Genomic DNA, 24,709 nt, shown 5'->3' on the forward strand with positions numbered 1-24,709 from the left:
AATTTGATAAAGAATGCATACATATAGTTCAATTTATGTAAATATAGTTTTATATATACAGTATAACAGTGTGTATATGCACATATGTAGTTATATGGTTACTAGACCCATGAATGTATGCAAACACATAAAGGGAAAACATGAAGGGATGCATACCACACTGATTATGACGACTTCCGAGAAAGGGGATTTGGGACTGTCCTTTTACCTATATTGCTTCTGCTTTTATGAAACCATCTTTATGGCCAAACAAAACTCCATCAAAGGCCAGACTCATTGAGGTAAAATAGCCAATGGTAGGAAAATGATGTTGAGACCAACCTGGCATCTGCCATCTGGTTCTGGGCACGGCCACAGCCAAAGCAAACAGTAATTGCTTAATAAATGTCAGTCCAAAGGAAAAGCATTTCTCCCATTTTAACACAGAAGTGGAGTCCGCCACATATGTAACATTGTACATTTATTTACAAAGAGGTTAGAGAAACACACAGAATCTGGCCCCCCTGTGCACCGGGGGGTCACCATCGTCATAATAAATACAGTAATTTTTAAAAAGAAAAAAAAAATACTGGATTGGAACAGCTGAGGGTCATCCTGAGCTCCCCCCACTCCCTCTCACCAGGGAGGGGGGCCACAAGATAGAAGCCATCTTCCTTCCCCTCTTCTACTTGTCAATCCTCCATAAGTGTCCATGATGGAGATGAAAGAGTAGTCCTTTCCAGGTGTTATCAACTCCTATTTGACCCTCAAAACCCCAAAGTCAGCGCTCCTTGCCTTCCCAGGGCACTCTGCAGGCACCATCTGGGTCAGACAGAGTCTCCAACCATGTGCCAAGGGGAAGTCCTAGGGGTCCAGAGACATGGATGGGGGGCATTTTGTGTATGAGGGGGGCCATATCTGGGCATGGAAAGGAGGAATAAGAGGGCTCAGTGAGAGAAGTGAAGGGCATCAAACAGACTAAGTGTCTAAACTAAATGGGGAAATTCAAACTGAATTCCCCCTTCAGCATACCATAGTGCACCCATAGTCCACAGTACAGAAGAAGGTGAGGCTGATAGAGAGGGAGTCCTTGCCCGCGGGCTGCAGAACCGGGCCGTCAGCTGTGGGTCAAACAGGGCCCCTCCCCCATTCCTCCCGATGGTGGCGGGGGAGCCTTTTCCACCGAGACCGCCGTGGGGGGGCTGGAGGGGGGGTCTTTGGAAGCCGAGAAAACGGTGGTCTTTGGGAGGGAGGTGCTGGAGGGTCGGTGACGGGGAGTGAGGTGGTGCAGAGGCTATGAAGGGGGGAGCACGAGCAAACCCCCAAACTCATACTGTAGTCATGACCTTGAGAGAACCCGAGCGGAAGCGCAGTATCTTTTTCTTGAGCGCGTGGGAGGCCTTGATCTTCACAAAGACTTTGGCGGGGCCCGCGGGCGCCCCTCCACCCGCACCGCCCGCAGGCCCCGAAGCGGCGGTGGCGGCCACCAGCTGCTGCGGCCACACGAGGCCCCCGCTGCCGTCCGAGTCGCTGGATGCGGAGCTGAAGGCGGGCGACTCGCCCTCGCTGGCACTGGACTCGCTCTCCCCGTAGCCGCCGCCGACGCCGCCCGCGGGACCCCGGCGTCCCAGGGGCCCCGGGCGCCCCGCCGAGCACTCGGAGTCGCTGCCCGCGCAGCCGTAGAGCAACCGGCGCCGAGGCGCGGACGGGGAAGGGCCGGGACCGGGGCCCCGGGCGGCGGGGGCGCGGGGTCGGCCGCGCCGCCCGTCGGCTGCGTCGATCTCGGCCGTGGAGCGCCAGCGGCGGCAGGACCCCGCGGCCTGCGCGGCCAGCGTGGGTGCCGGGCCCCGGCGAGGCCTCGGCGGCCGCGGCTCCTCGCGCTCCGCGGTGGGGTACTTGGGGGGCCCCGGAGGAGCCGCGGCGGCGCGGCCCAGCAGGCTGGTCTCGGACTGGGAGCGCGCGGCCTTGCGGGCCCGCGGCGAGCCCCTGCGGCCCGAGGCCTCCGTCACGCGTCCGCGGCGGCCCGCGGCCCGGGGGCGCTCCCGGGGTGGGGACTGCTCCACGCTGCGGCCCCGGGTCAGCGGCGGCGCTTTGCGGCGGGCCGCGCGGCCGGGGAGGCCCCGGGTGGCCGCCTGCGCGCCGGGGATGTACTGCGCCTTCACCAGGCGGCCCTCCGCCGGGCTGTCGGGGGGCGAGGGGACGGCGGGCGACGCGGCGGGCTCGGGCGCCGCCTCCGACTCCCACGGCGAGGCCCAGGTGCGGCCCAAGGCGGCGGGACTCGCGGGACGACCCCCCGCGCGCTCCACGGGGGGCTCGGGCGCGGGCCGCGCGCCCCCGGGGGGCGGGGACGCGTCGGGTGGCCGCTGGCGGACGCTGTTCTGGCGCCGCGGGCCCCCGTCCGCGCCCCCGGGACTCGTCCGGGGCTGGCCCGCCCCCCGGCGGCGGCGCCTGCGCAGGAGCGCCGAGATGTAGCCGTCCAGGGGCCGCCCCGCGCCCGGTCCGTCGGGCGAGTCCGCCGCGGGACGGCCGCAGGGCCGCGGGCTGCGCAGCGCCACGGCGTGCAGGGGGCTGGGCGTCAGGAAGGGCCCCGCGCGGGCCCGCCGCTCCGCCGAGGAGCAGGCCTCCGAGCCCCCAGACCCCGCTGCCGTCGGGTAGGGGGCCGAGAAGGACCGCGGCACTGGTGCCCGAGCTCCCACCGCCTCGGGAGCGCTGGGGCTGGCGTCTCCTGGTGGAGGAAGCAACATTTAAAAGGAGGAGTGGGAGAGGCTCTCAAAGCCCCTTCCCAACGCGCCTGGGAGGGGCGTTTCCCCACTGTTGTCCCATTCCCATTAAAAAGAAAGGAAAGGAAGAAAAAAATAAACTAAGGAAGGGAAAGGGGAGGGGAAGGAACCCTGCTCTCACCCCTTCCCTTGTTTCAGGTTCACAACAGCTTCACAGCAGCCTGCACGGCCCCGAGTGACCGGTCCCTCCTCCGCCTCTCTGACCTCCATCTCTAACCCTCCCCCCCACAGTTACAGGTCTCCGGCCACAGTGACCTCCCGGGCGGGCGCAGAGGCAGCCACACCGCCTCAGGGCCTCTGCGCTGGCCCAGGATACCTGATGGGTCCACTCCCTCACTTCATGGTGCCACTCAAATGTCACAGTCTCAGCGGTGCCCTCTCTGAGCATATTTTGTAAAATTGCAATTCTTTCCCCAATTCAAAGGGACATGCCCGAGTCCCCTTCCCCAATTTTCTGTTCGTTGTGCTTGTCAGTATCTAATACCCTCTGTGGTGCTCTTATTTATCTTATATGTTACCCGTGTCACCCACTGGAATGTCAGTGTTGTGAGCCCGGGCTGTTTTCATTGCTGTACCCCTCACCCCCAGGGCAGTGCTAGGATAGCACCTAGTCGGGCTCAGGAACTGGTATGAATGAGTAACAGCAGATCCTGATTACTGAGAGGCTCCCTGAGCCCAGTCCAGTGCCGCAAGGCAGAGGCTCACTGAATACCCAAAGCTGCCCTAGGAGGAAGGTGCTGTCATTAATCCCATTTGACAGATGGGGAAACTGAGGCCCAGAGAGAAGGGACATGCTCAACACCACACGAAAGGGAGTGTCGCAGCCAGAATCCGAACTCAGGTTGGTGTGACTCAGAAGTGTGCTCAAGACCATCTTCTCACTGTCATTCCCCTGGCCGTCAGGCCCCACCCCGCCCACCTTACCTAGGGACTTGGGCCTCTCACTGGCATAGATGCCCCGGGGTTCCGAGGGACCCAGGCGTCCATAGGAGCCAGATCCAGAGAAGCCACTGTCCCCACAGAAGGTCGAGGGTGGTGAGTCGGGACCTCCTGTGGAGCTGGGGTCTTCATAGAAGCCTGCATTGGGGAGAACGGGAGAGACGAAAAGGGGGCTTGGCTGGGGAAACCAGCGGGTGGAGAAAGGAGGACACCAAGCAACAGAGACAGGGGAGCCGGAGAGATGGGGGACAGTGGAAGACATTGGGGCGTCCCAGGCTGACCCTGCTCCCTTTACCCGTGCTCACCTGAGCTGCGCCCACTTTCCTGTCCCAGGCCCCCAGACTCCAGGCTCAGGTCTCCCAGCTGCTGGCCCAGGTCCCAGATGAGTCCGGGCAAGGCCTCCTGAGGGCGTGGCAAGAGCAGGGTGGTCAGAAGGCACCCCCGAGGCCTCTGCCTGTTCCAGTCCCCTATTCCAGGAGTTCACGGGTGGAATTCCACCTTGACAAGGAGGCTCTGACTTCAAAAGGGTAAAAGCAGGACCTGAGTCCCAGGATCCCCTTCAAAGACCTCTGCCCCTGTACCCATTAGAAAGTCCTTCTGGCTAACTCCAGTCCGCACGGCAGCCACCTCACTCCCCTTTAGGTGTGAAGAGGCCTCCGAAGGTCCCACCCCTCGCCCTGCCTTCTTCCATCTGTGCTCAGGGCCCCTTAACCCCTGTTAGAATGTGCTTCCTTGAGTCTAACTTCAATCCTTCTTGCTTTAGAGGCACCTCATTGCTAAAAGGTGGTGTCCAGGACCTAGCAGATCCCCTAGCCATTGGTCTGCCGTCTCCCACCTTTGACCTTTTCTTCTCAGATGCTCTCCTCCTCTCCTACTGTTCCTTTGCAAGTGTTCCTGAGTCCTTTCTGGTGCAGACTGACCCTCTCCCTCACAGGGATAAAACTGGCGGGCTAGGACTCCTATGTTTTGCTCCTCGCTTCAGAAAGCACCCCCGTGCCTAACGGCAAGGCCTTCCTGGCCTCAGTGGTTCCTTTGCCCCCCGGGGCCACGTCTGCCTCCTGCTCTTGCTCCATCCCCACCCAGAAGCTCCCAGTGCCCACCCCCTGCTCCTCATCCCCATAAGGAAGGTCTGTGGAGGCTCCCTGGCTCCTTGTGGCTGCAGGAAGAGACCATTTCCTATCAGGTGTGAAGAAATGACGGAGAAAACACTTGGAGGGGAGTGTGAGGACTGCGGGTGAGGGCAGGGGCTGAACCGGCACGGTGGGGTCTCTAAGACACTCGAACTTAACACCGTTTTTGGGAAATGGGGCCAGAGCCAGGAAGAGTCCCACAGGGGTCTGGGTGAGGCCAGGGGTGGCAGCGGCGGGAGCTGACGGTTGACCCTCAGACAAAAGCGGCTTGTCTGGACGGCGGGAGGGAGGGGAGGAGGGAGGAGGGGCGGGAGGGCAGGCGCCCAGCGCTGCCTATTTAAGGCAGCAAGACCGGCCAGCTCTCTGGTAGACAACCCCCTCCCCCCTGCTTCCCACTCCGGTGACTGCTCTCCTGGGCCCCATCCCCCCTGATCAGGAGCCCCCGTCTGGGCTTGTTTATGGCCAGGAAGGCAACAGGACGGTGCACTCTGGGCTCCATCTCTGGGTGTGCAGAGGTGCTCAGGGGGGCGCCATCTTTGAGCAAAACCCAGGGAAGCAGGCGAGTTGTGCAGCGTCAGGGGTGGCTAGAAAACAAATCACAGTTGCCCACATACCCTGTGTCACGCCCCCCACGAATTGCCCCCTCGCTCACTGCACTAGCCACCCTGGCCTCGCCGTTCCCTGAACATGGCTGGCACGTTCCCACCTCCGTAGGCTGTGTCCCCGCACCTCCTTCTGCCTCGTTCCCTTGCTTCATTCAGAAACTTTGCTCACCCCATCCCTTCTCCCACCCTCTCTCCAAAATAGCTCCCCGTCATGCTGCACCCCGGGTGCCCTGCCTTTTTTCCTTCATCGCGGTAATGCCCTCCCGGCTTGAAGTCATAGATCAGATTGGCATTTGTTTAGCAGAGTCTTAACTGTTTTGTTCACTTCTGCACCTTCCCAACCTCCAGTGCCTAGAATAGTTCCTGGCACAAAGGAGGTGCTCAGGAAAGTTTCCACGGAGGAATGAGTGTGTGCAGCAGAATCCTATACAACAGGTAACAGGGGAGGAAGCCATTTCTACATAGAACCACCAGTGAGAGGAGGGCGTTGAGTGGAGAAAGGAAAGGGCGGGGTTTGGAGTGTGAGGGTGGGTCAGCGTTGCCTGGAGAGCATGTTAAAACCTGAATTGGGGGATCCCTCCAGAACTTCTGATGCCAGGGAGGAGCCCCCCAAATAGCATTTCTAACAGGTCCCCAGGTGAGGCTCCAGTCCAGTGGGCCACATTTTGAAAACCACTGGCATCGTCTCTGGGACCTCACCCAAGACCCTGGAATTTGTACAAAAGCAAAGCAAAACTTGATATTTTTGGTCTGTAAACCATTTCTGCCAGAAGATGCATCAAAAGAGGGCTGGAGGGACTCCCAAGGTGGCACAGAGGTGATGTCAGGGGAGAGGATGCATTTAGGGAGTCAAGTGGGGGGTAAGGGTCCGGGCTGGGAGAATGAAGTGGCTGAGGGGGCATAGCTTGGGTCCCAGTTCCCAGGATTCCGATTCAGCTCTGGCGCTTCCCGGCTGTGTGACCCTGAGCAGGTTACTTCACCTCTCTGGGCCTTGGTCTCCTCACCTGTAACAGGGCATCCTTCAACTCCCTCTCTTATGAGCTTGCTGTGAGAATTCAGTGAGTTACAACAGCAGTTCCTGTTAAGCACTTAAGAAATGCTAGCTTTGATGATTACATGAACGCTCTGAATTTCCAACAAGGAAACTATAAAATCATGTTTACTTGTGTAATTAAAAATAAATGTTGGTAAGTTCGTCAGGTCTAATTTCAATGCTGCCACTGTCGGGAAGGCAGGAGTTAGGGGGACAGAAAGGAGAGGCCTCCTCTTTGTGCCTGGACCCCCCCCCCCCCCAACTCGCCCTCCCTCAGTCTATTCTAAGTCTGACCTCATTCTTTCCAGCTGCAAAGGCATGAATCTTTAAAAGACCAGAAGGTCTTTGGTCTGAATCTGGCTCCCCATTTGCCCACAATGCCTAGTGGGCTTGAGGGTGTCAAGCTCCAGCAGGTTTACCATGAGTGTGGTTAGGGCTCCTGGAGACCTAACCCCTTTGCCCAAACTTTTTCAGGCCTATGTTCCTCCCCTAGTCTGTGTCCAACTCCCTTGATCTCTGTTAGGAAGTCCTTCTGCAAGTCTAACTTAAGTCCTTGCTGGAAGGGGACCTTCTTCCTTGGTGGAAGAGAACAGGGACCCCCCCCCCCCCCCAGGATTCTTGCCTGTTCTCTCTGCCATACCCTGTTCCTGCATCCTCATCACTATTATTAGGAACGAATGACGTCTGGCTTCAGTTCTTGCTTCAAAGGGATTGGGAGGGGTAAGTAGTAAGACAGAGGCTCAGGAATGAGTAGAAACCTCCACCCCCTCTTCAGAAGGACCCAGGAACCCCTAACACCAGAGGGATTTATATTTAGCGCTTCTCTGCTCCTCTCGGCGGGGCTGTCTCCCTCCCGCTGCCTGCTGCCGCCTCCTCCCTGACGCTGGGACAGAGCTTTGCCTGGAGACTCTGTGTGTGAGTGTGTGTGTGTGTGTGTGTGTGTGTGTGTGTGTGTGGTGGGGGGGGAGAGGCCTCTCTACTACCACCTCATGATGGGGGGGGGGCTGAGAGGCAGAGATGGGGAAAGTGAGGGGGTAAGGGAGGGGAGACTGAGGCAGAGAGAGGGAGAGGCTGAGGGACAGCGAGGGACACGGCTTGCCCATCCCCATGCCTCCCCCGCTCCTTGTAGAGGTGGGAGGCGCCTCCCCAGGCCCAGCCCGCCGGGGTGGGGTGGAGGAGCTGGTGAAGGCCCCCACAATGTGTCTCTAACTTTGGGAGGGGGTGGGGCCTCCCACAGCTGTTTCTGTTTCCAGAGAAGAATGTGCAGGGTCCCACTCCCGGCCGGGGAGGGGCTGCGCGTGCAGCCGGGGAGTCTGGCTGCAGTCCCCTCCCCAGTCCCCATCTGGGGTGGGGGCAGTCGAGGTCAGCAGCAGGGGGAGCCCCCTCCCCCGCCACCTCGGCTCAGGTTTCCCCAAACGGGAAGCTCTGACCACCCACAGGCTTGGGGATGGGATCTGCACGGGGAGCTGGGGTCTGGGGCCTGGCGGGCTGGGGGAGGGGAAGAGAGAGAGAGAGACAGGGACGGGGACCTGGGGCAGGAAGAGGGTGCAGAAGGGAAGAGCAGAGAGAGAGAAGCACACAGCAAGTCAGATGTGGCGGTGAGCAGGGAGAGTGCGAGGAACCCAGGAAGCGGTCGGGAGAATCAAGAAATGAGGGGAGGGAGAGTGTAGAATGGCCAGAGTGCAGACTTCTGCCTCGTCTTCCCCCATGAAAGCACCCAGGGCCCCGAAGTCAGACCCCCATGCCACCTCAACCTGCCTCCTCTTGGGCTAACCAGGGTTGGGACCAGGCAGGAAAGGAGGGAGAGGGGCACAGGAGGGTCAAGATCACCGCGGGGGCCTCGGGGACTGTGAGCTTCCCTCCGGGGACCCTAAGATTCCCTCCCCCTGATCCGATCCCCCCTCTCCGGAGATCTCCAAGCACACCCTGACTTAGGGAAGATGGAGCCCTGGCCGCCGGGCCCCGGAGTGGGGCATGTTTGGATCCCGGCTGTGTGACCTTGGGTGAGTCGTTTGCCCTCTCCCAGCCTCAGTTTCTTCCTCTGTAAAATGGGGACTATCACCTCTTATCATCCAAGCTGCAAAAAGACAACGCATGCCCAATCCTGGTCCCCAGGCTTGACACATACTTGGCGCCCAAAAACATTTCCTTTGGGGAAGGGGTGCAAGGGATGGGGCCTGTGCATCTCTATAGGCTCCAGCAGGGGTGATGCAGTCCCTCCTTCCCCAGTTTGGGGGTGGGGAGGCCACATCCCGCCCGCCCGCCGCCCAGATTCCAGGGTCTGCAGCCCCACCCCCTACCCTTCACCCCTTCCCCCTCCCCCACCGGGATGGGTATATGAGCATCTAACCTAGACAGACAGACAGACAGACAGACACAGATGGTTGCTGAGGGAGGAACGGACAGGCGACCCCTCACCAGCTGCTCCTCCAGGGCCGCCGCGGCCCGGCGCGCCGCCGCTGCATCTTCGTCCTCGTCGGCGTCCTCCTCGTCCTCGGCCTCGGCGCCCCCCATTCCGGGCTGGGCCAGCCGCAGCGCCTGCTGCACGCGGTACTCCTGCCTCTCCCGTAGCCAGTGCAACTCGCAGAGCCCGGCCAGGCTGCCCTCCAGCCAGCCCCGCAGCCGGCCCCGCTCGGGGCTCACCGGGAACGAGAAGGCCCGGATCATGGCTGCGGCCCCCCGCCCCAGCCCAGCCGGGCCCCGCGGCCACCCCTCTGCGGGTCCCACCTCCCCGCCCCAACAGCCCGCCTGCCTGCCCGCCCGCCTGCTGGCCCGGCTGTCACCGTCTCATCTGCATAGGCGCCCGCCCATTGGGCCGCCCACCCGCGCCTTATCTGCATGGCCACGCCCCCGGCCACACAGCAACCGTTACCTATTGCTCCGCCGTTCACGCGCCGCCCTACTCCCTCCACGCGACGCATGCTCGCAGCTTCGCCGCTGCCTACTTGCTGTGCTCTCTGGTGGCCTCGCCACGCCCCCCCACGCTAGCCTGCCATTGGTCCGGGACCACGCCCCCCCACGCGTCACAATGAAACAAGCCCGCCCTTACTCCAATATCATTGGTCCCTGCTTCTCCGGCCCCGCAGCGGGGTCTGGCTACCATTGGACGGTCGGGCAGCAGGGAAAGAGGTGTTCTATAAATAGAGAACGGGTCCAAGTGACAGTTGGGCAGATGTTCCTTTCCCCTCAACTCCTCGCAACCTGCAGCTTCTGAGGCTGAACAGGAGGAGGGAAAGGGTTAAAGAATCGAGCCCTGATTTTGCCTCCTCTTCCACGAAGCCTTCCCAGACATTCGGCTGTAAAACTAGAAGGCCAGTCTAGCTAAGATCAAGAAACTCCCATAAAATTATACTTCTGAGTGGGGTGGGCATCATCTGCACGCGGCCAGCTGAGAAGATCCAGGAGCTTAGTGTTCATGTTCTGCTGTTACTGTCTTGAAATTCTTAGTTTTTGAACAAGGGGCCCCGCGTTTTCATTTCACATTGGGCCTCGCAAATTATGTAGCCAGTCTTGCTTCTAAGAGTCTCAGATCGGTGCTATCCCAAATTCTGGAATCCTAAGAACCTGGGTGGAGACGCTATGGTTCGGGCAGGACAGAATCTAAGCGTCTTTTGTCTCCCAGATGCTGCGAGGCTCTGCGCTCACCATTCTACTATCCCAGGGGCCTTTGTTCTACGTTCTAAGAGGCTTTGTTCTCAGCTTCTAAGATGCTGTGTTCTCAACCTTCTGTGACCCTAAGAGTCTGAGCCTGACATTTGTTTCCCCGGTTCCCTCCTCCCTCTCCAGGCTCCGAGAGCGGGGCTGGCGCCCCCAGGCGGCCAGCCTGTGTCACTACGCCGAGTGTGCGTCCCTACAACCTTCAAGGAGATCTAGCTCCAATATTCATAACCATTTTTCAGACAGTCCTGGACTTCTTAAAAGCCAGGGACCAGCCCCGCCCGGTTTGGCTCAATAGATAGAGCGTCGACCCACGAACTGAAGGGTCTCTGGTTGGATCCCGGTGAAGGGCATGTTTCACGGTTGCAGGCTCGATCTCCGGAGGCAACCAATTGATAGGAGACACATGGATGTTTCTCTCTGTGTGTCCCTCCCCTTCCCTTCCACTCTCTCTAAAAATCAATTTAAGAAATCCTTGGGCCCTAACCGGTTTGGCTCAGTGGATAGAGCGTCGGCCTGTGGACTGAAGGGTCCCAGGTTCGTTTCCGGTCAAGGGCATGTACCTCGGTTGCAGGCACATCTGTTGGAGAGTGGGAATTTTTGAGCATTCCAGAGAGGCCGTGGACTATGCCCCAGATAGAGTTGTCAGTGCTGACACCAGGCCAGGCCTTGAGATAGGGTCTCATGGCCCCTTCCCAGCACGTAGCCTTCTTTCACAGAACACTGTCAGCTTTCTGGAGAACGGGATGACCCTGTGAATAACATGGTCGTCATTGGCATGATCCTGACGTTGCTTGGGAAAAACTGTTTTGTCTTGGGTTACTTGTTCTGCAAAAACCAGATATGGTTAATGTGCTTAAAAGCGGTCCTACACAAAGGGTCGCTGCTGCTCTCTGGTCTCCCTGCGTGGAGAATGGCAGAGCAGTCGCCGGGTCGTCCGGCCGCCCGGCTAATAAAGGCTCCCTAAATTTTAATTTGGTCTAGGCTCCAGTGGTCGTTCACTCGCATCCGCTCCACAACACATCCCTAGTGGGGAGTGTGCAGGAGGCAGCTGGTCGATGTTTCTCTCTCTTCGATGTTTCTAACTCTCTGTCCCTCTCCCTTCCTCTCTGTAAAAAATTAATAAAATATATATTTTTAAAAATCCTTGGGTGAGTATTAACAACAACAACAACAAAAGCCAGGGCCCAGAAGATCATGTGAGAACCTCAATCTTTTATGAGTGACCTCCTGGTCGTTTGCTGGAGAGGCAATAGCAGAAAATGAGAGCAAAGACTGTCACGAGAGAGACCCAACTCTACCACTTTCCAGCTGTGTGACCTTAGGAAACGTGCTTAACCTCTCTGTGCCTCAATTCTAAGGTGACCAGACGTCCCGCTTTTGAACAATTTGTCCCGCGTCCCTCGGTGTTTTAAAAAAAGTCCCGATTTTTGGAAAGAATGCACCACAAGCTAGGGAATGGCGGGAGAACGGGAAGGGAATATACGGTTTTCGGAGGCCATATGGCTATTTAGCCAGGATATGAGTTTTATATTATTTTTGTTAATTTTATAATGTTAAACTTTAATAATAACAAATAATTGTTGAGAACTGATTATCGAGAACTGCTTATCAAAGTTTGCATTGTTGATCAGTTGTTAGAATTCGACCACCATTGTTTGGACTTAATGAACAATGGCATTTTTTGGGATTGGCAACGACGAAAATATTTTGTAACTGTCTCTCAGACGATACACATCGTACCGCGTGCTAGTAAGCTAGTTAAACAAGTGATGTCATTACAAATCAGCTATTCAGATAATTTAGGTAAGTAATTTATTTATTTCAGAAATACATAAATTTTCTTGAATTTAGCAGACAGTACTCGTATTATTTATAATTTATAGTGGCAGCAAAAAGTCTAGCGCCAGCCTTGAAAGTGACACTTACGACTTACGTTACGGCAAATTCAGAGGAAAAATAATACAAGTTAGTATTGTTATTATTTAGAAAGAAATATAGGATTAAAATAATTTTTAAAATATAGTTACTTTATAACAATCAAATTAATTTAATTTATAAACTAACAATAAAATATGTTCATGTAATTATGTACCTACTTACTGTGTTTTTAAGCAACTGTATATAATAATTTATAATATAATTTTAAATTATGTTTTTTAGATTTTTAACATAATGAGTAAGAAAAGAGGATGCAAATTCAACGATGATCTAAGAAGTGAATTTCCTTTTATTAAAAAAACCAAAAGCGATTACAATATAGACCAAATTTTTAATCAAGAACACCCCCCACACACACACTCCACCCCACCTCCGGTCAATGGTGTCCTGCTTTACCAATGTTAAAATCTGGTCACCTTACTCAATTCCCCCGTATGTATAATGGGCATTAGAATGCAGCCTACCTCATAGAGTTGTTATAGGGAGTAAGGGATATATTTGCCAAGTGCTTGAAGTGGTGCCTTCCACGTATAAAGAGCCACAGAAGGGTCTGATAAATAAGTAAAAAATAATCTAGAGTCCAAAGGGAAAACATAAGCCTGGACTTTAGTAGAGACAAACTTTATTCAATCCCCGTCCTGTTTAAGACAGACCTAATCTGTCCTCAATGACCTCAATTTTCCAACTTGGGGAGATGATTGGGACTGATGAAAGGGGGGTCTGGAGAGCTCGCTTTCAAACCAGACCTCCTCCGTAGTTAGTGTTTGGGGTGATGTCAGGATTGGCTTTTCACCCCCGTTGTGTGTGCAAAACCAGGTGAACCATTTGCTGTATGAAATATTGGATCTCCAGCTGATTTAGGGTTCTGGTCTAGCAGGCATTTGAAGATGGGCATTCCTAGGAAGATACATTAAAATCACTGAATAAAGGAGTAAAACCAAATTTTGAAGCCAGAGGGAGTTGAGAGGGTTCCGAGAAGGAAGTGAAGTGAGCTGCTTGGTCGGTGGAGTCCGAACAGCAGTAGCAACAATTCTGCAGATTTCCTTCTTGGCCTCTCGATGTTCTTATTGATAACGAGAGGCCTGGTGCACAACATTTGTGCACGGGTGCAGTCCCTAGGCCTGGCTAGCGATCAAAGCGCAAGCATCTGGCGTGGAAGGGCAGGATCCCAGCTGACCTCTGGGCCCTGGGCAGCACCTGGGTCCCCGGGCCCCCGCCTCCACCTGAGTCATTGGGCCCCAGCCCAGCTCCCTCAGCACCTGGGAGCTGGGCGGCAGCCCCGCCCCCTGCCGCCACCACTGGTCGCCATCTGGGGGGCCATTGGTGGGGCAATCAGGCCCCTGCCTCGCTCACTCAGTGCCTGGGAGCCGGGCGGCGACCCCACCTCCTGCCCCCGCCTTGGTCACCATCCGGGGGCAGGCGCACGTCATAGCAAATGGTCAAACTCCTGGTGGAGGGGACAATTTGCATATCAGGCTTTTATTATAGGGGATGACGATGCCTGCAGAGTTCCTGGAAATAAACCTGCAGCATGGCTGCCAACCACAGCCCACAAGTCCCACCCCTGGCAGCCCCTAACCTGGGCACAAACGTCGTCCAAATATGGTTGGAGGCCATGCGGAATCCTCGGAGTTCACTGCCAAGCACCTGGTTGGGGCATGTAGGAGGCAGCAGATTGATGTTTTGCTCTCACATCCATGTTTCTCTCTTGCTCTCTCTCCCTCTCACAGCTTCTTTGGATCCTAATGAAAAAGGAGATCACAGTCATCCTGGATCTTGTCTACATGGTGATTTTCAACCTTCACAGGACTCGACAGATCTCTTACCTCTGTGAGGAGTTTGGGGTTTGAGAGGAGAACGAGTGAAATGTGGGTGTAATAGAAAGGGATCAAAACTCTGATAAGGGCTTACATATTGGCAAGATCATATTGGTAGGTAGACAGCAGCCATGCGTAACCCACACCACTATTCCATAACCCAGATGTCCAGGGGAGGTACCAGACCGGCCCCGGGGCTCAGACCTCCCTCCCCGGCCCGAAATGCCCTCCCAGAATACAGACCTCTATCCAGGGCTCAGACCTAGATCCGGGTCCCAGACCATCATGGAGGAGCCGAGAAGATTATCGTGGGGCCCAAGCCTCAAACACAGAATCCAGTCCTGTATTAGGGGTGTACTTCCCATTTGTAACCCAGACCACCGTTCCATAACCCAGATGTCCAGGTGAGGTACCAGACCGGTCCCGGAGCTCAGACCTCCCTCCCCGGCCCGAACTGCCCTCACAGGACCCAGACCTCCATCTGGGGCTCAGACCTACATCTGGATCCCAGCCCATCATGGCGGGGCCGAGAAGATTATCCCCGGGTCCAGGCCTCAAACACAGAATCCAGTCGTGTATCAAGGGTGTAGTTATCCATCTGTAACCCAAAACACCATTCCAAAACCCATATGTCCAGTTGAGGTCAAGACCACCCCCTGGAGCCCAGACCACCCTCCCTGGCTCGAAATGCCCTCCCAGGACCCAGACTTCCAACTGGGGCTCAGACCTACTTCCGGTTCCCAGACCTTTATGGCGAGGACCAGAAGGCCATTCCGGGGACCTAGACTAGAACCCAGTGACTATGGCTTTATTGGAGTCTAAATATCCAGGCTAGTCCTGACCACCATTTCATCATCCCGAGGTCCTGCCCTTGACCCAAACCTCTCACCTGGGCCCATAGCGCCCTCTAGTGACCACACCTCTCTCCCAGCACCCAGGCCAACATCCGGGGCTCAGACCTCCATCCGGGTCCCAGACCTTCATGGCGGGGCCGAGAAGGCCAACCTGGGCCCAGGCCACAAACTTTGAGCACAGAGTTGTATCAGGCGACTAGATCTCCATGCCTAACTCTGACCACCATTCCATAACCCAGATGTCTAGGTGAGTTATCACACCGCCCCACCGGGCCCAGACCTTTCTCCCTGGCTCGAACTGACCTCCCAGCACCCAGACCTTCATCCGGGTCCCAGATCTACATCCGGGTCCCAGACCTTCATGGAGGGGCCGAGAAGGCCAACATGGGGCCTAGGCCTCAAAGACAGAATCCAGTCTTGTATCAGAGGAAGAGATTTCCATCCGTAACCCAGACCACCATTCCATAACACAGATGTCTAGGTGAGGTACCAGACCCCCCCCCCCCCCCCCCCGGGGCCAGACAACACTCCTCTGCCCGAATGACCCTCCCAGAATCCAGACCTCTATCCGGGGCTCAGACCTACATCCGGGTCCCTTTCTACAAACATTGAATACAGTGTTGTATCAGGGGACTAGTTCTCAAAGCCTATCCCAGACCACCATTCCATAACCCAGATGTTCAGGTGAGGTACCAGACTGCCCCCCAGGCCCCAGACCTCCCTCCCTGGCCAAACTGCCCTCCCAGGACCCAGACCTCCATCTGGGGCTCAGACCTCCATCTGGGTCCCAGACCATCATGGCGGGGCCGAGAAGATTATCCCCGGGCCCAGGCCTCATACACAATCCGGTCTTGTAACAGGGGTGTAGTTCTGCATCTGTAACCCAGACCACCATTCCAGAACCCAGATGTCCAGGTGAGTAGCAGACCGCCCCTGGGGGCCCAGACCTACCTCCCTGGCCCGAACTGCCCTCCCAGGACCCAGACCTCCATCCGGGGCTCAGACCTCCATCCGGGTCCCAGACCTTCATGGCGGGGCCGAGAAGGCCAACTTGGGCCCAGGCCACAAACTTTGAACACAGTGTTGTATCAGGTGACTCGATCTCCATGCGTAACCCAGACCACCATTCCATAACCCAGATGTCTAGGTGAGGTATCACACACACACACACACACACACACACACACACACACACACACCCCGGGCCCAGACCTTCCTCCCCGGCCCAAACTGCCCTCACAGGACCCACACATTCATCTGGGTCCCAGACCTTTATGGCGAGGACCAGATGGCCAACCCAGTGCCTATTGCTTTATTGGAGTCTAAATATCCATGCTAGTCCTGACTACCATTTCAACATCCCGAGTTCCAGTCCTTGACCCAATCCTCCCACCTGGGCCCATAGCGCCTCCTAGTGACCACAGCTCTCTCCCAGCTCCCAGAGGTACATCCGGGGCTCAGACCTACATCCGGGTCCCTGACCTTCATGGCGGGGCCAAGAAGGCCGACACAGGCCAAGGCCTCAAACACAGAATCCAGTCTTGTATCAGGGGTGTATTTCTCCATCTGTAACCGAGACGACCTATCCATAACCCAGATGTCCAGGTGAGGTACCAGACCGCCCCCGGGGCCCAGACCTCCCTCCCCGGCCCGAACTGCCCTCACAGGACCCAGACCTCCATCTGGGGCTCAGACCTACATCCGGGTCCCTGACCTTCATGGCGGGGCCAAGAAGGCCGACATGGGCCAAGGCCTCAAACACAGAATCCAAGTTGTATCAGAAGACTAGATCTCAATGCGTATCCCAGACCACTATTCCATAACCCAGATGTCCAGGTGCGGTACCAGACCGGCCCGGGGGCTCAGACCTCCCTCCCCGGCCCAAACAGCCCTTCCAGGACCCAGACCTCCATCCGGGGCTCAGACCTCCATCCGGGTCCTAGACCTTCATGGCGGGGCCAAGAAGGCCAACCTGGGCCCAGGCCACAAACTTTGAGCACAGTGTTGTATCAGGCGACTAGATCTCCATGCATAACTCAGACCACCATTCCATAACCCAGATGTCTAGGTGAGTTATCACACCGCCCCCCGCCCTCTCTCCCCCCATCCCCCCAGGTCCCAGACCTTTCTCCCAGGCTCGAACTGCCCTCCCAGCACCCAGACGTTCATCTGGGTCCCAGACCTTTATGGCAAGGACCAGATGGCCATTCCGGGGACCCATACTAGAACCCAGTGCCTATTGCTTTATTGGAGTCTAAATATCCAGGCTAGTCCTGACCACCATTTCAACATCCTGAGTTCCAGTCCTTGACCCAATCTTCCCACCTGGGCACATAGCGCCTCCTAGTGACCACAGATCTCTCCCAGCTCCCAGAGGTACATCCGGGGCTCAGATGGACATCCGGGTCCCAGACCTTCATGGCGGGGCCGAGAAGGCCAACCCGGGGCCCAGGCCTCAAACACAGAATCCAGTCTTGTATCAGGGGTGTATTTCTCCATCTGTAACCGAGACCACCTATCCATAACCCAGATGTCCAGGTGAGGTACCAGACCGCCCCCCAGGGCCCAGACCTCCCTCCCTGGCTCGATCTGCCCTCCCAGGACCCAGACCTCCATCCGGGGCTCAGACCTACATCCGGGTCCCACACCATCATGGCGGGGCCAAGAAGATTATCCCGGGGCCCAGGCCTCAAACCTAGAATCCAGTCTTCTATCAGGGGTGTAGTTCTTCATCTGTAACCCAGACCAGCATGTTTTGCTCTCACATCAATGTTTTTCTCTCTCTCTCCCTCTTCCTTCCTCTCTCTCTAAAAATCCATTTTAAAAATATTTTTTAAAAAGTTCAGTGATTACAAACTGAGTTCCACGAAGGGGCCATCAGGGAAGTTGTGGGAGAAGCACAGAAACCCTGATTCATAGGTGGTAGGAATAGGATGAAGTTCCTGCAACAGTCGAGCGTGGAGTTGGGAGGAGTTTTTGAGGATGAATGTGGGACAATGCTCAAACCATCCTCAGTGATCCTACTTCTAAATTATGTCACTGAGGTATTGGATGACTTCAACATACCTTTTTGGGGAGGGGGGGGGGCGCGGGTGTGGAGGACACAATTCAACCCATATCAGGCCCAGACCACTGCAGTGGCATTTTAGTCTTGGGTAAAGGTGAAATGAATGATGGGATAAATGTATGCTGTGGATAAGGTTTTCCCTTCAGGTGCAAGGTCATGTCCTGAATTGTGATTGGCATGGTTGTAATATGTTCCTAGATACCTTGTGCCCTAGGAGCAGGGGGTTGGGAGTAGCTGTTGAGGGTCAGTGACTTGCTGAAATGAACAGGACAGACAAGAAGACCATCCACATATTGGGTTAGAGAGGAACTGCAAGGAAAAACCAGATCCTTCATATTAGCATTCAGAGTCCGAGAAAAGTAAGCGGGGACTTCAGTGGAACCTTGAGGCGTAACCATCCATCTGTGTGTACTGTGTTTTTTGTTGTTGTTGTTGTTGTTTTAATATATTTTATTGATTTTTTACAGAGAGGAAGGGAGAATGATAGAGAGCTAGAAACATTGATGAGAGAGAAACATGGGTCAGCTGCCTCCTGCACACCCCCTACCAGGGATGTCCCACAACCAAGGTACATGCCCTTGACCAGAATCGAACCTGGGACCTTTCAGTCCACAAGCCGACGCTCTATCCACTGAGCCAAACCGGTTAGGGCCTGTGTGTACTGTGTTTTTGTTTGTTTGTTTGTTTGTTTTTAAAATATATTTTATTGACTTTTTACAGAGAGGAAGGGAGAGGGATAGAAAGCTAGAAACATCGATGAGAGAGAAACATCGATCAGCTGCCTCCTGCACACCCCCTACTGGGGATGTGCCCGCAACCAAGGTACATGCCCTTGACCGGAATCGAACCTGGGACCTTTCAGTCTGCAGGCCGACACTCTATCCACTGAGCCAAACCGGTTTTGGCCTGTGTGTACTGTTGACAGTCCCAGGTGAGAGCAAGAGGAGACTGTGAATGGACATGAGGAGGGCGTGAAAGAAAGCAAAGGGGCCCTGGCCGGTTTGGCTCCGTGGGTAGAGCGTCGGCCTGCGGACTGAAGGGTCCCAGGTTCGATTCCGGCCAAGGGCACATGCCTGGGCTTGCGGGCTCGATCCCCAGTAGGGGGCGTGCAGGAGGCAGCCAATCCATGATTCTCTTTCATCATTGATGTTTCTCTCTGTCCCTCTCCCTTCATCTCTAAAATCAATAAAAATATATTTAAAAAAAGAAAGCAAAGGGGATGCTCATATCGTAAAGTGGGTGGTGTCTGAGGTATAGCTAGAGTCCAGACTGGTGTTGGGTTGGGAACTCATGGGAACCTGGGTTTGACTATTTGTTCATGGTTGGACTAACCATATCCCAATGGTAACATCGGGGTCCTTGATGGAGAAGATGGGAGTGTTGCAGGGGCTGGAGGTAGGTTTGAGAAGGCCATGAATGGTGGGTGGGAGGCCCTGGAGAGCCTCGGGTGTCAGAGCATGCTCAGGAAGCTTCAGGAGCCGCATGAAAAGATCTCTTTCCACTTTCAGAGGTTCAGCCTCCGAGATGCACCTGCGTCGGTTGAGTTGGAGAATCAGGAATGCGGGTCAGCATAGCACAGCTCGTGGGCCTGAGGAAGAGGTCGGTGGGTTGTTTGCTTGTGAGGTGAGGAAGGGTAGTGGACTAGGATGGACAGGAGCAGTCAGGGACTGTGAGAGAGACGCTCTCTCATAAATGTAAAATGGTAACATTTCAAATTTATAGACTATCATCTCCAGAAAGATTTACTGAAGTAATTTGAGTGAAAAACTGGCTGGGAGCCCTGGCTGGATAGCTCAGTTGGTTAGATTGTCATCCTGCTATGCCAAGGCTGCAGGTCAGATCCCTGGTCAGGCCACATACAGGAACCAACCAGTGGCCCTGGCCTGATGTCCAGGTGAGGTACCAGTCCTAGTTCAGTTGGCTAGGGATTGTCCCAGGCACCAGGAGGTGGCCAGTTTGATTCCCAGTCAAGGGCACATGCCCAACTTTTGGGCTCCATCCCTGATAGGGGGCATGCAGGAGGCAGCCGATTGATGTTGCATTCTCACATTGATGTTTCTCTCTCTTCCTCTCTCTAAAAATCAATCCTAATTTATAAATAAATAAATGGGGGGGGGGGGAAAGAAACTGTGTTGGGTAGTAAGGGACCTAACAAGACAGAGAATGGCTTAGACAAGGGTAAACCATGTGGCAAATTGTGGCATCTCATCACAACCATTGCTATGTACTGGCGGGGGGCGGGGGTGGTGCTGTGAGATACCGGGTGGGGTGGCTCCTGTATCTACTCATATGGTGGTAGCCAGGTCATTCATGGGAGGGTCATGGCCCTCTGTGGGCTGAGGGGTATTTATGGACAAAAGGAGAAGGTCTGCTGGAAGGCAGTCATGGGGGAGACTGAATCTTAGGCTTAAGTTCCTTTGTGTGTTGTAAAACTGGACAGTCTCAAGTCCAATGTTCCTTTACAGTATCCACATGTGTCTCTCTATCAAGATTGGGTTTTGTGGTATCTGATGGCCTTGTTAAATTGACATTTTTGTCTCTAATTGTTTAAGTTGTAGGACCTTAAAGTGTATTTGATTTATCTGCCATGGCATCCTCATGATGTTGGGCTATCTCATGAAATTCTGTAATGGAGGCATTTTTTCAGAAATGGTGGTGACCGAGACACCCCAGGCCCTGCCCTTGGGGGTTCACCATCCAGTGGGGAGATAATCCTGTGCCCAGACAGTGTTTGTTTTTAATATTTATTTCAGAGAGGGAGAGAAAAATCAATGATGAAAGGGAATCATTGACCAGCTGCCTCCTGCACACCCCCCACTGGGGTGGAGCCCGCAACCCAGACATGTGCCCTTGACCAGAATTGAACCGGGACCCTTCAGTCCACAGGCTGACGCTCTATCCACTGAGCCAAATCGGCTAGGGCAACATTATGGTTTTCTTATCATGTCTCTAATTCTGGTCTCAGAATATTAAACCTAGTGGCCAAGACAGAATTGTTAAGGATCAGGCCTGAGTAGTCTTCCCATACATTTCCCAGCCTGGGTCTGTCCTTGGAGATGGCTTTGTCCCTCTACTGCTTACACTCCTGGATCGCAGGTCAGTTGTAGAGGGAGAGGCCCTCAGGATGGAGTCCAAGAGACATCCCCCACGAGTGTGAGCTTGGGTTACGTCTCAGAGGTGTTCTAGTTCATCTGGAGATGCTCGTGGACTAAGGCTCACTTAGCTTTCTCAGGTCAAAGGGCTGCAGCTCCGGAACCCCGGCCGGCAGATGGACTAGTTGATATAAACTGGGAAGAGATGAAGAGCAAGCTCCAGGCGCTGACTGGCCTCAACTGGCTGCTAAACCCTGCCGGTCCTGCAGCTGTGTGAGTCTGAGCGTGACCACGTGGAGAGATGTGTCTGCTTACAACCCCAGGGCCTAGACGCCAGCTCAGAAAACTGGTCCTCCCTGACCCCAGGCTCCCTGTAGGCTGCCCTACCCGCCTGGGCTCCCCTCCCAGCCCTGCCCACTCTGGGCCTTCACTGTCTGGGCACAGGACTGTCTCCCCACTGGATGGTGAACCCCCAAGGGCAGGGCCTGGGGTGTCTCGGTCACCACCATCCCCATGTTCACAGCATCCATCACCCTGCAGTGTGACAAATGGATGAACCAGAGAATGAGCACATTCAGTGCATAGAAGTCGTCACGTCAGTTTAAAACAGAAAATACTGTGTGCCAGGTTTACACTATGGGCCAGACCGCTGCTAGCTGCGTTGTCGTTATTAATAGCTGTGATTGGTAATGACAACACCAAATAGAAAATGCATCAAACAAGCCATGGGATTCTTGCTTTTCTCTAAATACATCCCTTCTCTATCCATTCTCCCCCTCCAGTCATATTCCTTCCATCTCTCCTCCATTTCTAACTCGTTTTTAAAATATATTTTTATTGATTTCAGAGAAGATGAAGGAGAGAGAATTACTGATCAGCTGCCTCCTACACGCCCCACACAGGTGATGGACCCGGGAACCGAACGGTGACCTCCTGGTTCAAGATCTGCGCTCAACCACTGAGCCACCGGCCAGCCGCCGGGGGTGAGGGGGGGATTTCTAACTCTTCATCTATTACTCTCCCCTCTTCTCCTTATGCCACCTCTATACCTTCCCCCTCCCAGTCTCCCCTCCTGGCAAACCTCCCTCTATATTATCCAGCCATTAGACCTCCTTCCAAGCCTCCCCCATTCTGCCCCTCCTCCCCAGCTCTCCCACCCCCTCCTTTGCAGGCAGCCCTCCTTCCAGGTGAACAACAGACTGAGGATCCAGAGGTGTGGCCAGAGACCGTGGCCCCGGGGCCAGAGATGAGTCCGTTTTAATTGTTGGGGAATTAACTTTGGAAACAACTCCCCGAACCCCCGCCATGCTCCTCCCCGGGGCGTGTCCCATCCAGTTGGGGCAGAAGTCGCTTCCCCTAGAGCAGTCCGTCGCTGGGAAGGGGAGGAGGGCCGCTTCCCGAGGGGAGGGCGGGGGGTCAGCGTCCTGAGGCGGCAGGGCGAGGGCGCGGAGCCTCAGAGGACGCTGATGCGCTGGGCCAGCCCCTGCATCTCGTGATCCTGCGCGGGGAGGGCCCCGCCGAGCTCCATGTCGGCGGGCAGCCCCGGCCCGGGCAGCGGGTGCTCCGCCACGAACTGTTCCCAGCGTGCGTCGTCGCTCTCGTGAGTGATGTACCGCTCGCCCATCTTCCCCTCCAGCTCTCGGAGGTCCAGCCAGGTCTGGTACTCCTAGGCCCGGGGAAACAGGGGTCAGCTGGGCGCTGCACCGAGAGCGGCCGACAGCGCCGACAGCGACGCGGGGCCAGGTACCGCGGAAGGGAGGCCACGCCCTCACAACCTGCGCAGCCAATAGAGACCTAGCTCTACCCCATAGCCAGCCAATGGGAGGCCCAGCCACGTTCCTGACCCACCGTAATGGGCCACACCCTTCACTACTTGCCCGGCCAATAAGAAAGCCAGCTCCAGCCCCGCCCCCTGCATCACCTGTAACCACGGGTGGCTGAGAGACTTGTCCACGCTGTAGCGCTTGCGCATCTTCACCTGCAGCAGGTTGTTGATGAGGTCTATGGCTGCGGGAGAAGAGAGACAGCTAAGCCCTGCGGGGTGAGGGCCAACAGGCCACCGGCCCACCGGCTGCCCATCCAGACCTTTTGCACTGGCCCAGCTGGCTCAGAGCCTCGCCCGCACCAATCACTCACCCATCCATTTCCTCATTAAATCACAAATTTGTTTCCCCCATACACATGTGGCACACACACTCCAAGTCTCTACCTCAGTTTCCCCATTCCTATGTCACCTTCATAAATTGTCATACACAGACACAGGTACATCTGTACTATTCTTCACTTACTATTTTTCCTTAAGCCAACTCATTTGTCCAAGATATAATGTGAAGTGGGCAAGGCATGGTGAAAAATAGCACGTATTGCCAGCCAGCATGGCTCAGTGGATAGAGCATCGGCCTGCGGACTGAAGGGTCCCGGGTTCGATTCCGGTCAGGGCACATGCCCAAGTTGTGGGCTCGGTCCCCAGTGTGGGACGTGCACGAGGCAGCTGATCAATGATTCTCTCTCATCATTAATGTTTCTTGAACTCTCTGAAATCAATAAAATATATATTTTTAAAAAACCAGCACGTATAATATGCTATCATCTGTGTAAAAAGGGGAAATAAGAGAATATATGTCCACATATTTGGGAAGAATGGCAGACAAAGGAGAGAGAATTTGCACTGCAGATCCTTCTGTGTATTTAACATTTTGAACCATGTGAATATTGATCCTAAGTAAAAACCGACACAGTTTTGTAAATCACTTCACTTTATAAGGTGAAAAGAAATTTATATAAAATGGAAACTTCACATCAGTCTGGTCAGTGGAAATCCAAAGATCACTGGCATGCCCACAGTCAGCAAATGAAAATAAACAGTGTCAGTAGATGGTGGTTGTCACTGGTTTCCTGCGGAGCCCAGAGACCAAGGCCTGTTCCCTGTGAAAAGGAGGGTTCCCGAGTTCCAGGCATTCAAGACAAGCCAGCACTTGTCCGAGGCTCTCTCCTTGATCAGAAGCCTGAAGGACAAAGGCCTCACTGTGTGGGCCCCTCTGAGTGCAGGCCTTGTCCACACGGGCCTCCGCTCTGGTCAACACCCACAGGCTCCCTCACGCACATCCGCCCATTCAAGTTCACTCACGCACACAACCTACTGAGCGCCTTCCGAGGACCTCCAGGATCACTCCGGGTCTCCAGGAATTCTCACTCTCACCGTTTAGTGCTTACCGCTCTCAGGCCCAGTCACCCCCTCTCTGCCTGCTCCGTGAGGTCACACCCCTCTAAGACCCTTCCTCCCCCTCCCCCCCCAACTGTTCACAGACCACTCAACCTTCTCTCCACATGATCCCTTTCTCTCTGAATCATCTCGGTATTCCCAGAATTCAGGACAGTCCGAATCAGGCACATAGTAGGCACTCAACATGTCCTCGTTGAATAAATTGTTGAAAATAAATAATTGTCTTCTTAACCTTCCTCCCATACTCCCTCTGTCCTGAGCTCCAGGCTGCAGGACCTGGCCCTCGTTCTAACTTATTTAGGGCTTCTTCTCTTAGCCCCGCCCTTGCCCTAGCCCCACACCTGGCTCGGCCCCAAAGTTGGGGGCGCCAGGACTTAACTTTCCCAGGCAAGTCTCCACGGCAGCGGCCCAAGTCACAAGGCCCAGCGCCACTACCTGGCCGCCACCCCAAAGCCCCTGCTGCAGATATCTAAGCTCCGCCTTTGGACTCCCCTCTCCTGGCCGCCCGCCCGCGCTCCTCCCCAGCCCAGCGGCTCCCAGGTTCCAGGTGTGACTGGTCTCTAGGCTGGTGGTGTTTTCGCAGGCAGCTTCA

General features: G+C 55.3%; 2 protein-coding genes across 3 annotated transcripts in view; both read right to left on the reverse strand.

Moving 5' to 3' along the window:
* Nucleotides 1-453: 453 nt before the first annotated feature.
* Nucleotides 454-9,155, reverse strand: DACT3 (dishevelled binding antagonist of beta catenin 3). The gene is made up of 4 exons (XM_079760047.1): nucleotides 8,885-9,155; nucleotides 4,004-4,100; nucleotides 3,684-3,836; nucleotides 454-2,704 (listed from the first exon to the last, which is right to left on the reverse strand). The coding sequence occupies exons 1-4, from the start codon at nucleotides 9,131-9,133 to the stop codon at nucleotides 1,308-1,310; spliced, it is 1,896 nt and encodes a 631-aa protein (XP_079616173.1). The 5' UTR covers nucleotides 9,134-9,155; the 3' UTR covers nucleotides 454-1,307.
* A 13,042-nt stretch (nucleotides 9,156-22,197) lies between these two features.
* PRKD2 (protein kinase D2) overlaps nucleotides 22,198-24,709 on the reverse strand; it is a 30,278-nt gene continuing 27,766 nt past the window's right edge. For both annotated transcript variants that reach the window (XM_079799791.1, XM_079799790.1), the window contains exons 18-19: nucleotides 22,816-22,901; nucleotides 22,198-22,560 (exon numbers count right to left, since the gene is read on the reverse strand). In XM_079799791.1, coding sequence (XP_079655917.1) covers nucleotides 22,348-22,560; nucleotides 22,816-22,901 — 299 coding nt within the window. In that variant the 3' untranslated portion in view covers nucleotides 22,198-22,347. The remainder of the gene's footprint in view (nucleotides 22,561-22,815; nucleotides 22,902-24,709) is intronic.

Source organism: Cnephaeus nilssonii, assembly GCF_951640355.1.
Source record: "Cnephaeus nilssonii genome assembly, chromosome: 20".
In the NCBI taxonomy this organism is placed as follows: Eukaryota; Metazoa; Chordata; class Mammalia; order Chiroptera; family Vespertilionidae; genus Cnephaeus; species Cnephaeus nilssonii.